This window comes from Malaclemys terrapin, chromosome 2 (genome assembly GCF_027887155.1).
Source record: "Malaclemys terrapin pileata isolate rMalTer1 chromosome 2, rMalTer1.hap1, whole genome shotgun sequence".
NCBI classification, from domain to species: Eukaryota; Metazoa; Chordata; order Testudines; family Emydidae; genus Malaclemys; species Malaclemys terrapin.
Genome location: NC_071506.1, coordinates 215,748,876 through 215,765,617, shown reverse-complemented (window position 1 = coordinate 215,765,617; position 16,742 = coordinate 215,748,876). Strand labels below are relative to the sequence as shown.

The following is a 16,742-nucleotide window of genomic DNA, read 5'->3' as shown; positions in this document are numbered from 1 at the left end:
AAGAAGTAGTCTTGGCACATCAGGTGGCAGCTCCCAGGGAGTTTCTGTGATCCAACCCGTCACAATTGGCACAAAAAGTGCGAATGTGCTAATAAAATTTGAAGATGACACAAAGTTGGGAGATATTGCCAATATGGAGGAGGTGCGGAATATCAAACAAAAAGATCTGGAGGACCTTGAAAATTGGAGTGATAGAAATGGGATGAAATTTAATAGTACAAAGTGATGCATTTAGGGACTAACAACAATAATTTTTGCTATAAGCTGGGGACTTATCAGTTGGAAGTGACAGAAGAAGCGAAGGACCTGGGTGTATTGGCTGATCACAGGATAACTATGAGCCACCAATGAGATGCAGCCATGAAAAAGGCTAATGCAATCCTAGGAGGCATCAGGTGAGGTATTTCCAGTAGAGATAGGGAAGTGTTATTGCCATTATGCAAGCCACCGGTGAAACCTCATCTGGAATAGTGTGTGCAGTTCTGGTCTCCCATGTTTAAGAAAGATGAATTCAAACTGGAACAGATGCAGAGAATGGCTACTAGGATGATCAGGGGAATGGTAAACGTACCTTATAAGAGGAGACACAAGGAGCTTGGCTTGTTTAGCCTAGCCAAATGAAGGCTGAGAGAAGATATGACTGCTCTCTAGACATACATCAAAGGGATAAATACCAGGGACAGAGAATAATTATTTAAGTTATGCACCAATGTTACCACAAGAATAAATGGATATAAACTGTCCATCAACAAGTTTAGGCTTGAAATTAAGTGAATGTTTCTTACCATCAGAGGACTGAAGTCCTGGAACAGTCTCCCAAGGGGACCAGTGGGAGCAAAAAACCTAACTGGCTTCAAGACTGAGCCTTGTAAGTTTATGGAGAGGGTGGTATAATGAGATTGCCTATAATGGCATACGGCCCATCTTCGACTACTAGTAGCAAATATCCCCAATGGATGGAGATGGGGCACTAGATAGGGAGGGCTCTGAGTTACTAGAGAGAATTATTTCCTAGCTGTCTGGCTGATGGGCTTTGCATCATGCTCAGGGTCTAACTGATCACCATATTTTGGGTTGGGAAGGAATTTTCCCCCAGGTCAGATTGGGGGAGAGGTTGTTTTCCTCTGCAGCATGGGGCACAGGTCACGTGCTGGTTTAAACTAGAGTAAATGGCAGATTCTCTGTAACTTTAAGTCTTTAAATCATAATATGAGGACTTCAGTAATTCAGTCAGAGGTTATAGGTCTATTACAGGAGGAGGTAGTTGAGGTTCTGGAAAAAGAATCCAAGATGTTTTTAGTAACATACGTATAGAAATGTGTTCATTGCAACATATACATTTTTAAGTTGAGAGTGTCAAAGTCAGGGACTACAAAAAGGGTAGATCTCATTAAGGGAATGCCCAATTCAGCTCTGAATCAAAGTCCAGCTTTCTGCCCAGTTCACAGAGATATGAACCAGGCCCACTCCTACTAGATGAGGGTGGTCAGCGCATCTCAGGAGGTTGTCAGCACTTTATAGGATTGGGCCCAAGGAAAGGAAGGAGTGGAAATTAGAAGAGAACCAAACAGCTGATTTGAGAAAGTCCTGAGAGTCGCTTATTTATTTGCCTTTGTTATTTCATTGCTTTTATTTTTCTTTTGTGGTCATGGGTGCCTGTCAGTAAGTCACTATTTCAAAATATACAGGACAGATTATTTTTTATGCCACCTCATATAGCTAATATTTATCATGAAAGGATTTATTTTTCTTCCTTGACAACCTGATACATATACATATTTTCCTTTTATATTAACAAATGGCATGCACCACGGGGTAGGCATCACAGAGCTTTGACAATATGAATTATCACAGTGACAAGCTAGTAAACATAAGAACCTTAACTTTGAATTAGTTATTAAATGCAAACAAAAAGACAAAGTGATGGTAGGGTTGGCATTTTAAATGTATAGCAATCAGTATACCTTTTTTTAAAAAGTAACAAACTAGCTATATACAAATATAATGCCCATAGGTTAGAAAAAAGGATGAACCCTGACATGGGAAGCATCAAAAATACTGCTCTGCACTCTGAGCTCACTGCCTCTTTGCCAGTTAGAATGAAGAGTGGTTCTATAATACCCAGAGAAAGGAAGTTAAACTTGGGGCCCTGTGGACAATGTTTGCCAAAAGATTCCAAGCTCATGTATCCATTTAGGCATTCTTAAAGAGGAACTCATCTATTTTCAATGACTTTTGCAAACTGTATCAATCTAAAAGTCTTCACATTTATCTATGTTAAGTATTTTTACAGACCTGCAGGTGTAATTTTATTAATATTTAACTTGGATTAATCATTTATTTAGAGGAGTTTTGATACTGTATATTAGAGCAAACCTGATACTAACAAACAACACTTTGCACTTCTTCGGTCCCAAGCCTCCAAAGTGTTTTACAAACATTGCTGAAGTCTCACAACACTCCTGTGAGATACGGAAGTATTAACGTAAGAACATAAGAGCAATCATACTGGGTCAGACTAAAGGTCCATCTAGCCCGGTATCCTGTCTTCCAACACTGGCCAATGCCAGGTGCCCCAGGGGAAATGAACAGAACAGGTAATCATCAAGTGATCCATCCCCTGTCGCCCATTCCCAGCTTCTGGCAAACAGAGGCTAGGGACACCATCCCTTCCCATGCTGGCTAATAGCCATTGATGGACCTATTCTCCATGAATTTACTAGTTCTTTTTTGAACCCAGTTATAGATTTGGCCTCCACAACATCATCTGGCAAAGAGCTCCACAGGTTGACTGTACATTGTGTGAAAAAAGACTTCCTTTTGTTTGTTTTAAACCTGCTGCCCATTAATTTCATTTGGTGACCTCCTAGTTCTTGTGTTATGAGGAGTAAATAACACTTCCTTATTTACTTTCTCTGCACCAGTCATGATTTTATAGACTTCAATCATATCTCCCCTTAGTCATCTCTTTTCCAAGCTGAAAAGTCTCAGTCTTATTACTCTCTCCTCATAGAGAAGCTATTCCATACCCCTAATAATTTTTGTTGCCATTTCTGAACCTTTTCCAATTCCAATATATCTTTTTTGAGATGGGGAAACCACATCTGCATGCAGTATTCAAGATGTGGGTGTACCATGGGTTTGTATAGAGGCAATATATTTTCTGTCTTATTATCTATCCCTTTCTTAATGATTCCCAACATTCTGTTCGCTTTTTTGACTGCCGCTGCACATTGAGTGGATGTTTTCAAAGAACTATCCACAATGACTCCAAGATCTCTTTCTTGAGTGGTAACAGCTAATTTAGACCCCATCATTTTATATGTATAGTTGGGATTATGTTTTCCAGTGTACATTACTTTGTATTTATCAACACTGAATTTCACCTGCCATTTTGTTGCCCAGTCACCCAGTTTTGAGAGATCCTTTTGTAGCTTTTCGCAGTCTGCCTGGGACTTAACTATCTTGAGTAGTTTTGTATCATCTGCAAATTTTGCCACCTCATTGTTTACCCCTTTTTCCATTTATGAATATGTTGAATAGGACTGGTCCCAGTACAGACCTCTGGGGGACACCACTATTTACCTCTCTCCATTCTGAAAACTGACCATTTATTCCTACCCTTTGTTTTCTTTTAACCAGTTACCAATCCATGAGAGGACCTTCCCTCTTATCCCATGACAGCTTACTTTGCTTAAGAGCCTTTGGTGAGGGACCTTGTCAAAGTACACTCTATCCACTGGATCCCCCTTGTCCACATTCTTGTTGACCCCTCAAAGAATTCTAGTTGATTGGTGAGGCATGATTTCCCTTTAGAAAAACCATGTTGACTCTTCCCCAACAAATTATGTTCATATATGTGTCTGACAATTCTCTTCTTTACTATAGTTTCAACCAGTTTGCCTGGTACTGAAGTCAGACTTACCAGTCTGTAATTGCCGGGATCAAATCTGGAGCCCTTTTTTTAAAATTGGCGTCACATTAGCTATCCCCCAGTCATTTGGTACAGAAGCTGATTTAAATGATAGGTTACATACTACAGTTGTACAATTTCACATTTTAATTCCTTCAGAACTCTTGGGTGAATACCATCTGGTCCTGGTGATTTATTCCTGTTTAGCTTATCAATTTGTTCCAAAACCTCCTCTAATGACACCTCAATCTGGGACAGTTCCTCAGATTTGTCAGCTAAAAAGAATGGCTCAGGTTTGGGAATCTACCTCACATCCTCAGCAGTGAAGACCAATGCAAAGAATTAATTTAGTTTCTCTGCAATGGCCTTATCGTCTTTGAGTGCTCTTTTAGCATCTCGAACGTCCAGTGGCCCCACTGGTTGTTTAGCAGGCTACCTGCTTCTGATGTACTTAATTTTTTTGCTATTACTTCTTGAGTCTTTGGCTAGCTGTTCTTCAAATTCTTTTGTGGCCTTCCAATTTTTACACTTTTTACACTATTTTTACACTTCATTTGCCAGAATTTATGTTCCTTTCTATTTTCCTCACTAGGATTTAACTTCCACTTTTTAAAGGCTGCCTTTTTGCCTCTCTCTGCTTTTTTACTTTGTTGTTTCGCCACAGTGGCACCTTTTTGGTTCTCTTACTATGTTTTTAAATTTGGGGTATAGATTTAGGTTAAGCCTCTATTATGGTGTCTTTAAGAAGTTTCCATGCAGCTTGCAGGGATCTTTCTTTTTGCACTGTACCTTTTAATTTCTGTTTAATTAACTTACTCATTTTTGTGTAGTCCCCCTTTCTGAAATTAAATGCTACCATGTTGGGCTGCTGTGGTGTTTTCCCCACCACAGGGATGTTAAATTTAATTATATTATGGTCACTATTACCAACCAGTCCAGCTATATTCACCTTTTGGACCAGATCTTGTGCTCCACTTAGGACTAAATCAAGAATTGCCTCTCCTCTGGTGGGTTTCAGGATCAGCTGCTCCAAGAAGCAGTCATTTAAGGTATCAAGAAACTTTATCTCTGCATCCCTTCCTGAGGTGACATGTACCCAGTCAATATGGGGATAGTTGAAATCCCCCATTATTATGGAGTTTTTTATTTTAATAACCTCTCATCTCCCTGAGCATTTCACAGTCACTATCACCATCCTGGTGAGGTGGTCGGTAATATATCTCTACTGCTATATTTTTATTATTAGAGCCTGGAATTACAATCCATAGAGATTCTATGGTACAGTTTGGTTTGTTTAATACTTTTACTTCATTTGATTCTACATTTTCTTTCACATATAGTGACACTCCTGCACCAGAATGACCTGTTTGGTCCTTCTGATATATTTTGTACCTTGGTATCACTGTGTCCCATTGATTATCCTCATTCCACCAAGTTTCTGTGATGCCTATTATATCAATATCTTCATTTAATACAAGGTACTCTAGTTCACACATCTTATTATTTAGACTTTAGCATTTGTATATAAGCACTTTAAAAACTTGTCATTTTTTAGTTGTTTGCCATTATATGATGTAACTGAATGGGACTTTTTTCATTTGACTGTTTCTCGTCAGATCCTACCTGTATTTTATCATCTTCCATCCTCTCCTCACTAGGACATAGAGAATCTCCATTAATAGATACCCTAAGGGATACCTCTGTCTGAACCACCTGCTCCTCCGCACCTGTCGGCTTTCCCTCAGCCCTTAGTTCAAAAACTGCTCTACAACTTTTTAATTTTAAGTCCAGCAAAGGACTAAGCCTAAACAGGCCTAGATTTCCCATAACAAATCAATATGCTCATGGCACTGCTGGCTCTTTGTTCTTCCAAAGCAATCTCCCTAGTTCCTATGGTGGAATCCAACATTCTCCCTCCATACAAATAATTCAATCCGAGTACTGTGGGTTCATGTGCACATTTATCCAGCACAAGTCCCAGATCCTGCCTGAGTCTATCCTGGTAAATCACTGTTTACAGATGTGGCAACAGAGGTTAAGCGGTTGCAGAGAGTTATACAGCAAGACTGTGACAGAGCAGGGATAACAATCCAACTCTCTTAAATCCATTTTCTGTGCTTTAACCATTAGACAGACCTTTTTGGGAATGCTGTTGGTGACTGGGAGGTTTGGAAATTATGATGATAGATTAAAGCATCAATGATTTGGTCCCTTTTCAATTTCCACAACTGGGATTTCGGGTCAGATGGGGGCAGAACTATGTAACTAGATTGTGTTTAGCAGGTAAAAATATTATAGACTCTCTATTTTAGCAGTGTTCTCTTCTATTAGCTGGTCCAACTCACCTCAGATATCTTCCCTTGAGTTTGCTGATGTTACTTTATTTTTTTTAGACTGTTCAGACTGAGTTTGTACATATTCTCAAGGGGTTACATCTCTACCCCAATATAACATGACCTGATATAACATAAATTCGGATATAACGCAGTAAAGCAGCGCTCCGGGTGGGGGGTGGAGCTGCGCGCTCCAGCAGATCAAAGCAAGTTCGATATAACGCAGTTTCACCTATAACACGGTAAGATTTTTTGGCTCCCGAGGACAGCGTTATATCGGGGTAGAAGTGTACTTGCAAAAAGTTATCAGATTGTTTTTTTTTTCCTGCTGCTTTTTCAAACCCAGTTTGAAATGCTATGCAGAAACTGTGTGTATTTAACCTTAAACTCTCCAAGTCCCTCTCATTCCGCCAAACTTGTTAACACATCTCCGGTGAGGTAGAGCTCAGAACTAAAAGGGAATCCCTCGGGTGGCCCCTCCCCCGATCGGCAGGGACAGGGGCATCCCTTATCCAATCAGACCTCTGTGCAGAGTTCCTCTGGGCAGTGTCCAGACACCTCAGAGATGGGAGAAGCAGCTGGTGCTGTCAAGGGTTCTCTGCTGGGTGTCCCCCTCCGGATCCCTGATTTTCAGCCTTTGATCTCACTGCCGTCCCCGTTGTTCAGTTGTGGCCTGGGTCTGATGGGTCTGATGGCTCTTCCCCCAGCCCAATTTGAGGGGGGCTCGATCCCCGTCCGAGGACTCGCAAACAGAAGGGACAGGGGCAGCGACCTCCCTGTTTTCGGACCCGCCACCTTCCCTGCTGCGATCCAAGACACACCGGCCTCCTGCTGACCAGCACCTCGGGTCAGTCCCGCTGGCGGCGGCCGCTTTGTCCAGCGTCCCGCTGGCCAGTTATTTCCCGGCCTCTCTCGGGGGAGGGGCGCACGCCCCGCGGGGAGGGTCCCGTTACCCGCCTATGGCCGGGCCCCGGCGCCCCTCACCCTACCCAACCCGGCAGCGGGCTCCCTCCTACTCACTGCGCGGCGGCGGGAGGTGGCGCGGGGCTAATCCTCGGGGAAGTCTCTGTTCGCTACGCTCCGGCGCCCCCCGGGCCCCGCTCCTCTTGCCGCAGCCCCCGAGTTTGTTTTTTTTTAAATCAACTGACAGCATCGCAGCCAATCAGATCACTCCTTCTTCGGAGACACCGGGTTCCCCATCCAATCGCAGTCCTCCTTGCTACAAGGTGCCGGGCACCATAGAGACAGCTAAACGCCGCCGCTGTTGCCATGGCCACAGCAACGCTCCGGGGTCAAGCTCGGCCAAGTAACTCGGTGGGATCGGGTCACCGTACTGGGGCTAGGGGCCCCGAGCGGGTGCAGGGCAGCGGCTTCCCCCAAGTGGGGCCCAGGAGCGAAGCGGCCCTGGCACTGGGCGAGCTCGGAAAGAGGCGTGAGGCAACCCGGCCTGCTCCGGCCGCCTCAGCGCCCCGGGGGCGGCAGGGTGCTGGGAGCAGCGCTCTCGCCCCGACGCGCGGGTCCCCGCCGCTGGAAGCGCTCCGACCCCGGTCCCGCTGAACCAAGGCACACAAATCCCATTCAGAGCGGGACTACGCCCCAAAGGGGTCCGCTCTAAAACACTCTAATAGCTATGCTTATTCGCAGCTTATTGCCTTTAAATATAGCCAGGCTCCGGGCCACCAACAGTTACCGCCTTTAAAATTTCCATAGAGTTAGTTCAAGCGGTTACAGGACCTGCAACTCAACCACTACAAGGTCTACCCCCCCCCCCCCAAAAAAAAAACCCAACTTGGCGAAATATTATCTACATAGCATCTACACAGCTTTTCAATCCACAGCAGTTATCCAACTCATAAAGAGTATGTATTTATTAAATAAGTATTTATAATGGAAGGTGGAGGTACATGGGGGCATGCTTTTAATTACTGTATTGAAATTTACTGTACACAGTAAATCAGAAGAAACCTGTCTTCCCTGGAAGCCATAGTCTTTTTGGTTATTTGGTTGGAAATTTTGATTATTTCATTTTAACACACCTAATCCAGTTTTGATTGAGTACTCATAATTTGGGCAATTTCTAAATCTGGTTAGAAAGTCATAAATTTAACACTTACAGAATCATTCTGTCAGAATGTCATAAAATACAGACTAATTCTGGCACATTTACAGCACAACAGATATAGATTATTTGCTCAGATATTTAGTCTCTGTCTACACATGGAGTTATTCTATAATAGTTATTCAGGAACAGCTATTCCATAATGTGTGCACACATCGAGTTATTCCAGAATAACTTTCATGTGTAGACAAATAGAGCACACACATCACTCCATAAATCAGAAAAGTCTGCAAATGTCAGCAGATGCAACACATTATTTTTTAAGGCTGTCTGTCCCTTACCAAAGAGAGAGAGAGAGAGAGAGACTGGAACAGCTTTATAATCAGTGCCATTAATCCTGTACTTGACATTTACATATTTGCATGGAAGTAGAAATTAAAACATCTAATTCAGTTCAGTAGATTTTTATTGCTTTTGCCAACTTTTTGAAACATTACAAAAAATAACTTTCTTCTAATCACAATTAAACAAATTACAAAGGCTGGATCTTTTTACATTAGAGACGGCAGAGAATTTTGTGTACTTCATATAAACTTAAAACATTGTTTCTCCATTTGGAATAATGTTTAACTTGCTTCGGGTTTTATTATAAAAGTAAAAGCATTTTTTTTTATTTAGAAAAGCAGTCATAAAAAGTTGGAACTGTATTGTATGTAATTACATCACAAGTGACCAAATATAATGAATATTAAAATTAAAAATGTTGTTCAGTTAAATGTGCTGAACATTGGAAGACATAAAAAACAATGTGAATCACATAACAACAGAAGGGAAAAAAAGGTTATAAATGCCATGTCGTCTTTTACCAATAAGTCACTATTTAGAAAAACCCTGGATGTCTGACACATTACTCCAAGAACTCCAAATAAGTGTCAATATGTACTAAATTCAATATGAAAAAGTCTTTAGGTTAATATCAATTCCAACTAAAAGTTTTTCCTACAGTTAACAATTTTACTAAAAAAAGTTACAAAATAAAATTCATTTTTAATTAAAATCACTAGGCAAATTTGTTTTGCATTTATAACACTACTTTTTCATAGACTCAAAACTGTGTGCCTGTAGTCTTAAATTTATTTTCTATAAAATAAATTACTGTTGATATAAACAAGCCACCCTTCACACACTCGTACTATGCTAAATAATGGATGTGACCTAGAGGAGTAATTTTAAAACACTGAATTACTAATCATATGAAACAAAAGCAAATTAGAATCAACATGTGGTGTTAATGCCCTACACATTCTACGTTTGTGAATTTAAAACAGTATGAACCAATTAAGTTACTTTGCATTTACAGAATTTATGTACAATATATAACCCTTTGTTATGCTACAGGCTCTGTTACATTACACCTATTTATTACAGTGATATTTGATAGCACTTTGAATCTGCCTTTGCAAAGGGAAAACTTTAGAAAACTACTGTTTACATAGATAAATGCATTTGAAATGAAAGATACTGGGAGAGGTTTTGTTAAACGTAAGAGAAATAGTTAATACGTTTGGCTGAAAAAAACCCAAAACACTAGTGGCTCTGAGTTTTGTCCTACAAGTTTTGTGATGATAAACTTGGCAACCTGGAACATTTTGCATTTTTTACTTAAAAAAACATATACATTAAAACAAAGAGGAAAGTATAATTAACTTGGGCACATCTAAAACAGAATTAGAAATGTGTTTCTTGTAATACATAAGAAAATACTAAAAATGAGTTTTTCTAAAGTTAATGTTTAAAAATGACTGCTTTGTAAATGAGACCTTTTAGGGGATATTTGAATTGAGTGGTCAAAATTAAGACCTATATTTATGTAAACATACATCTTTATAAATAAATTAAAAAGGATCAAAAGGAATTTCCTGAGGTGGCTCTGCAGCCAGATACACAGTAGCATTAAGCTCCATCCCTGGCAAACAAGGCATCTAAAAAGTGCAGGGCTGTTTATTTTATTCCATTGTTAGAATGGAAAAATATTGGCTTAATTTTAAGTTTTACCCCAAGGTAACTCAGTGTACAGTAATTATCACTGCTCATTTACACCTACTAAGGGAACATTTATATATATATATAAGTACAGGAAACTATGTCCTTCACTATTTTACTTTAACTGTATACATGATTTTTTTTTTGAATGCAGAGAAGGAAACAATATTTATACAAAGTAAAAAATAAGCAGTAAATTACTTAAACATAAGTTACCACTGGGTTTTTATGCATGTAATACCATGTCTGATTCTGATGTCCAGTGGTTAAAAAGAAGTGAGAATATAACACATTATTAACCAAGAACACTGGAACAAAATGTAAACAACTTTGCAAGTCATGGTATTTCTGGCACTGATTAATTATTTACATTATTCAACAGAATCAAAGGAATACTGTGATTCTAAGAAAATTTCAAATTTTTACTTTAAATAGAAAAATACCCACTTCCTGTAAAGTAGCCAAAACTTATTAACCCTTTGGCAATGGAAACCAGATGCAAAATGTTCAGTGTCATGAAACCCTGAACTCTGGCATTAAAGGGTTAAAAATCTCAAGACCTGTGATGTCGGTTTGGGTCTTTGGAAACTGTTGTGCAGCTGTGGACATGGAAAAATAAAATGCTAAAGGAAGACCAGTAAGTAAAAAAGCACTGTGGATAATGCTATGTACACTGGCAGAGGAGTTTTTATTCTCCTTCTTGACTATATCAGAAAGAAGATACTTAACGGTCAAGAGTTGACTTGCAGACATGGACTTCATTCTTTGTGAGGTTTGAGGAGAATTTGGGAGAGAGAGCCATAATTCTACTATATATCTTATTTCAACCAGAGGAAAAACATGTTCCTTGAAGGAGCATATGTTCAGGCTAAGAAACAGGCCATACAAACACCCAGGAATGAAGAAACACCTATACTGTTCCTGACTCAATATTAGTCAAATTGATAGTGCAGACCTTATTTGATTTTGCTGAGACTTTAGCCATTATTGTGATGTCAGTTTGCATAGCATTACTCATACTGCTTTGTATTGTTGATTGTGTCAAAAAACTTATTTTTTTCCCCTGGAATTCAGCCTAACCTCAGCAGCACCATTTTACTATATCATGATTACAATTAAAGGGGATGGTAATCTATGTAAAGTTTAACTTTTTAGTGTAACTTTAATGCCACTAGCAATATTTCCACTATACCAAATTACTGTTTTTAGTTTTATTGTAAAATTATCCTCACCCCAAATTGCCAGCACCCAGCTCCACGTTAAGTAGTATTTTGAAAAACATTGCCTTGGCTTAATTCTGCTCCCTTTGACGTTGATGAGAGCTGAAGCATAAAATCAAAGGTAAAACTCTCATTAATTTCAATAGGAGCAGCAGATTTAAGCCAAAGGTGGGTGCTTTTGAAAATAGTGCCCTCTATTTTTAATATATGTAGTTTGTACTTAAAACTATTATGGGCCTAGCAAATGCTGTTAGCAGCTCAAAATTTAGATAAATCATTTGAGAAAATAAAGTAACACCAAAAAAACCCCAAGAATAAGGCAAAAAACATCAACAGTGAAAACAGGTATGTGATCAAGATTTTGATCTTTACATAAAATTATAACATTTCCTCAAATACAAATGCTCACACTAAACATTGCAGGGGCTAGAGATACCAATACAATAACTTAGTTCACTGAGAATGCAGTTGATGTGTTCCATCTATATGTCCGAGGGCCCTAATAAATCAAATTTACTTTAGTATACAAATATTAACTTTTTCAAATTTGGTTTACACAGCATTAAGATTCATACCAATTAAAATAAATAAAACATTTTTAAAAAAATTGAGGTTAATATGCTACCAAATATGCCCTTTAAAATGGAAAGAATCAGAACCGTAAACACAAAACCCAAGGTAATTTGTAATCCATAAAATACTGGTCATAAAGCTATCTCAGAATTATAACCAACTGGTGATAAATTAGTCAAACACTTTATAAATTAAAAAAAGAATAAAGCCTAATTCAAGAAAAAGACATTCTGATGAGGACAAGAGATGCTGGAAAGGCTCCAGTCTCCTCTCTGAGAACATGGGTCTTCCATTATTGACAACAGAAGTTATGCATGCACAGGGAGAAGAGAACATATCTCTAAGAGTTCAAGACTATAATATAATGTGCTATAATAAATAGTTATCAACCAAACCAAATACATACTAAATTATTTCTGTTAGAGATCTATTTTACATTACTTAAACATTGAGCTTCCAGAAATATCAAATACTGATTTGAGATTAAAACTACATTTAAAGAGGACCCGTATTGCTATTGAGTAATATAATAGGATTTGAAGAATAGATTTTTTTTTAAAAAGGGGATGGAACAGCATTATATATATTTTAAGGACTACATCACGTATCAGTTTATGGTTGAAAGGCCAATGCCAGGAAATATGAATCACAGAATCCAGTGAGATCATCATCATATAGTGGAGAAAAGTCAAATATGCAGTTTATGTAATGGCACATTAACATTTGTTCTATGGAAACTGACATAATCTGTGCTTTCCCTGCAAAAAATCTCAAATGTAATTGCCTGCACTGAAAACAAAATTCTGTAGCAGAAGAAGTTACAACAGAGACATATTACAACATACTAAGTAATGTGGACCAATAATTACCAGCAAAAGCTGATTTGACATTTATGCACATATTGATTACCAAAAAGAATATGCATTCGTTTCAATCTTCCTATTTAAAAAATGAAAATAAAATTTCCAATAAAATAAATATTTGAGGAGTGATCACCACCCATCTTACTTGTATGAACATCTCATTATACACGTATAGTATCTACAGTGCTAATAACTGCAGAGTCAAACATGTGATACTTCTTAAAGAAACATGGAAATCACCATTCAATGGTATGATATCCTACAGTGATATATACATATACAAACACACAGACATACATAATTCCCCTTGATTTCGTTCTATAATGATGTTTCAGCATCCACATACTTCATTATAGGTGAATCTTCCATGTTTATTTTCACACTTTCTGGTTTCTCAGGGCTGTTGAAAGTAAAGACAAAGGTTTATGGTCTCCAAAAAAATTGACAAAAAGATTAAGCCAAGCACTTCCAAACTTTAGCATGCAAGCATCCAAAGTTTGAGAGATTTTTATAGATGGATGCATTTATAATAAAAATCTCATACACACAGTACTAGTTTGAAAAGGCTGCGAACAACCCTAAAAGTAAAATCTTGCATGCCATTCTGCTATTGCATTCCAACCCTGATAGTAAGATTCTTGTGAACTGTGATTTGCCCTATCAGAAAATGATGCATTTTGCCATTTAAACGTATCGACACTAAAATGTGTACCAAACAATAGTATTTACATCCTTTAATTATTTTAAGGGAAATTTAATTTTGTTAATTATATGAAAGTGGGAAAAGTGTTTTGGTTTTTCGGAGGTGTGGGGGTTGAGGGAGAAACATTTGTCATAAATTCAATTTATATCACAGACATTTTTTGATGGATTAGAATAGGTCTGAATTTATCCATAACAATCTGCAAACTCCATTTTGTTTTGTGAACACCATCTTGATTGTAAAACTGTACTGTGCCTAATCTTTTGCCTTTTAACCTCCATATTGGATTGGGATTCCAGGAGATGTCTGGAGAAATACTTATGCCTAGTGGAGGGTTAACAAAGGAGAACCATCAGGAGTTGTTCACCTAAACTCTTTTATTCAAATAAAAGACCCCATGAATAATGAGCTGGCTGCCACCCAAAGTAGTCTGGATGACTACTGGATGATTTAGTTGGTGTTGGTCCTGCTCTGAGCAGGGGATTGGACTAGATGACCTCCTGAGGTCTCTTCCAACCCTAATATTCTATGATTCTAGTCCTTTCTCAGGTAGGCCCTAACTAAGCAACAGATTACCTGACAAGAAACTTCAAGCAGCTCAGAGCAGTCATTTAGCAGGGAAAACTGGAACTTTATAAAAGAAGGGTCATTTCAATGGCCTTTTTATAAGCAACAAGAACTAGAAGGCAAACTGTGCAGGAAGAGAAGGAAGGATCTTGGGTTCCCTAGGAGACACTGACCAAAGCCCAAAGGGCTCTCAGAGTGATAAGGAAACTGAGGCAGGGATTTGAATGCAGGTATTTTTATTTTTTCTTAAATCAGTATCTCTCTTGTGCTTGGTCTGTGAGTGAAATGTGACTGGTTTGGAAGTTACTTTGCAAAGTCTCTGTTACTTGCTTTCACTGTCACATTGTGCCTGAGGAAGGAAACAGTAAACTGTATGGTCCTCAGCTTCAGTGGAACTCAGGCCTTGTCTTCACTTACCGGAGGGTCCGGCGGCACGCAATCGATGTTCTGGGATCGATTTATCGCGTCTGGTTAAGACGTGATAAATCGATCCTGGATCGATCCCGGAAGTGCTCACAGTCGGCGCCGGTACTCCAGCTCGCCGAGAGGAGTACGCGGCATCGACTGGGGGAGACTTCCTGCCGCGTCTGGACCGCGGTAAGTTCGGACTAAGGTACTTCGAATTCAGCTACGTTATTAACGTAGCTGAATTTGCGTACCTTAGTCCGAAGTGGGGACTTAGTGGGGACCAGGCCTCAGAGTATGCAAGCCTACTGAGTAAGTTTCTGTGCCTATGCAGTTGGATTGTGAAGTCCCATTTCTAAGGAGGGGTGTCAGACAAAGGATCTGTACCTCAAGAGTGTGCCCACGGACAAAGGGACAAACAATGCCTAATCTCTAATCAGACCCAGCAAGCCTTGAGCCTGTGGGATCCAGCAGTTGGGTCCAAACAACATCTACCGGTGGCGTCGAGGGAGGATGCAATGGGCTCAGATGGTTGTAACATTTATTTACTAAAAACGTATTCTAAACTTTAGAATACCCAATGGGAAAATTATCCCTTTTAAATGGAAAGGAGAAATCTAGGATTTGATGAAACAGGGAAAGAGGGCATGATTACCACCAATACTGCTCCAAATATCAGGTAATTGGAAAGGGAGGGTCACTGAAGAGCAATACAAGGTACATTGTCAACCTCCCTCATCTTATTTCTTTTGGGGGGAACAGTTGACCTTGGGTATGCAAGATCAAAGACCTGAACTCTGATGTTCTGTCTTTTGACCAGTCCTTCCAAGCTGACTAAAACAGTTCTTAAATGTTACTGTGCTATTGTTGTTGCATGCTATTGCAGCCTAATTGTAATAGATATTGGGCTTTTTAGCAATTAGAATAAACTTCTTGGAAATATTTTAACTTGGGTTGGAAAGGGATTGTATTTAGAGATACCTATATGCAGCAGGAAAAGGGAGTTACTGCTGATTTCAGATTAATTCAGGAAGAGCAAGAAGAGTAAACTAAAATTAGAAAAAGCATTCTCAATTTTATGGGTAAGAATGTGGCCAGAGCATTCTCAGGACACCTAACACTTCTGCTCCTCTATTGCAGACACAGACTGGCTGGTGCAGAGATTTTTGGATTAAAAATATGAGATGTATGCTTGATAGTCATCTGAATCAGGAAACCAGGCATGCACAGAGATGATTTTGGAAGGGAACACCTCATTTACACTATTGGACTTCACAGATTTGGCATGAGCACAGTGCAAAGTTGCAATGCACTTGCTGAATTTTAGGCTAGCCTCTTTTCTTATTCTACTATTAATTAATTAATTACGGCTGCTCCTTTGAGCCTGTCCTTATATATCTGACTCATTTATTGTTATGTATGGTTCACAGAATTGGTCTTTAATCTTAGCTTCTTATTTGATTTGTTGTGCTACATTTTAAAGGGCTTTTTAAAATTCTTTATATGTTTTGCATGTAATAAGATATTAAATCATAAAAACTAATTTATTTTGATTTCCTGGTTATTCAGTATCTTCAGGCACTAACTTTATGTACATGTCTCCCCCAAGAGCAACAGCCACTCTACCTGATCACTAGTTGAATTACGATAAGAAAAACTATAGATGGCTGCCTGTGCCATTCTACAGTGACTGGATTTTCACACTAACACACACAGAACAGAGAGGATACAGCGAGAGGGGTGATATGGTCAAGGCAATGAACTAGGAAAAAGGATATTTGCAGCAGCATTCTGAATGGATGAGAGACTGGGCAAGAATGCATTTGTCAAAGCCAAAGAAAAGGATGTTGCAGTAACATGTACCATAAAAATTAATATATATATTTTTGAAATTTAAGTGTAACAACATCCCAAGGGATGCATGAAGAACTGTAACTATCAAAAGGAGAAACCCATAACATCAAGAACAGAACCATCAAACTCTAAGGTAAACAAGTGATGAGTGACAATTCCATGAGATCTTTGATGCAGAAGTACAGTAAGTATTTTTTCCTTCTTTAAAG

At 39.0% G+C, this 16,742-nt stretch overlaps 2 protein-coding genes across 11 annotated transcripts in view; both read right to left on the bottom strand.

Moving 5' to 3' along the window:
• Positions 1-7,314, bottom strand: part of NEK10 (NIMA related kinase 10) — a 168,916-nt gene extending 161,602 nt beyond the window's left edge. The window contains exon 1 of the mRNA XM_054019936.1: positions 7,267-7,314. The gene's annotated coding sequence lies outside the window, so the exon portion shown is untranslated. The remainder of the gene's footprint in view (positions 1-7,266) is intronic.
• Positions 7,315-8,753: 1,439 nt separating this feature from the next.
• Positions 8,754-16,742, bottom strand: part of SLC4A7 (solute carrier family 4 member 7) — a 162,616-nt gene continuing 154,627 nt past the window's right edge. For 9 of the 10 annotated variants that reach the window (XM_054019935.1, XM_054019924.1, XM_054019929.1 and 6 more), the window contains one exon: positions 8,754-13,404. In XM_054019935.1, coding sequence (XP_053875910.1) covers positions 13,323-13,404 — 82 coding nt within the window. In that variant the 3' untranslated portion in view covers positions 8,754-13,322. The remainder of the gene's footprint in view (positions 13,405-16,742) is intronic. The other variant, XM_054019931.1, reaches the window with a different exon arrangement.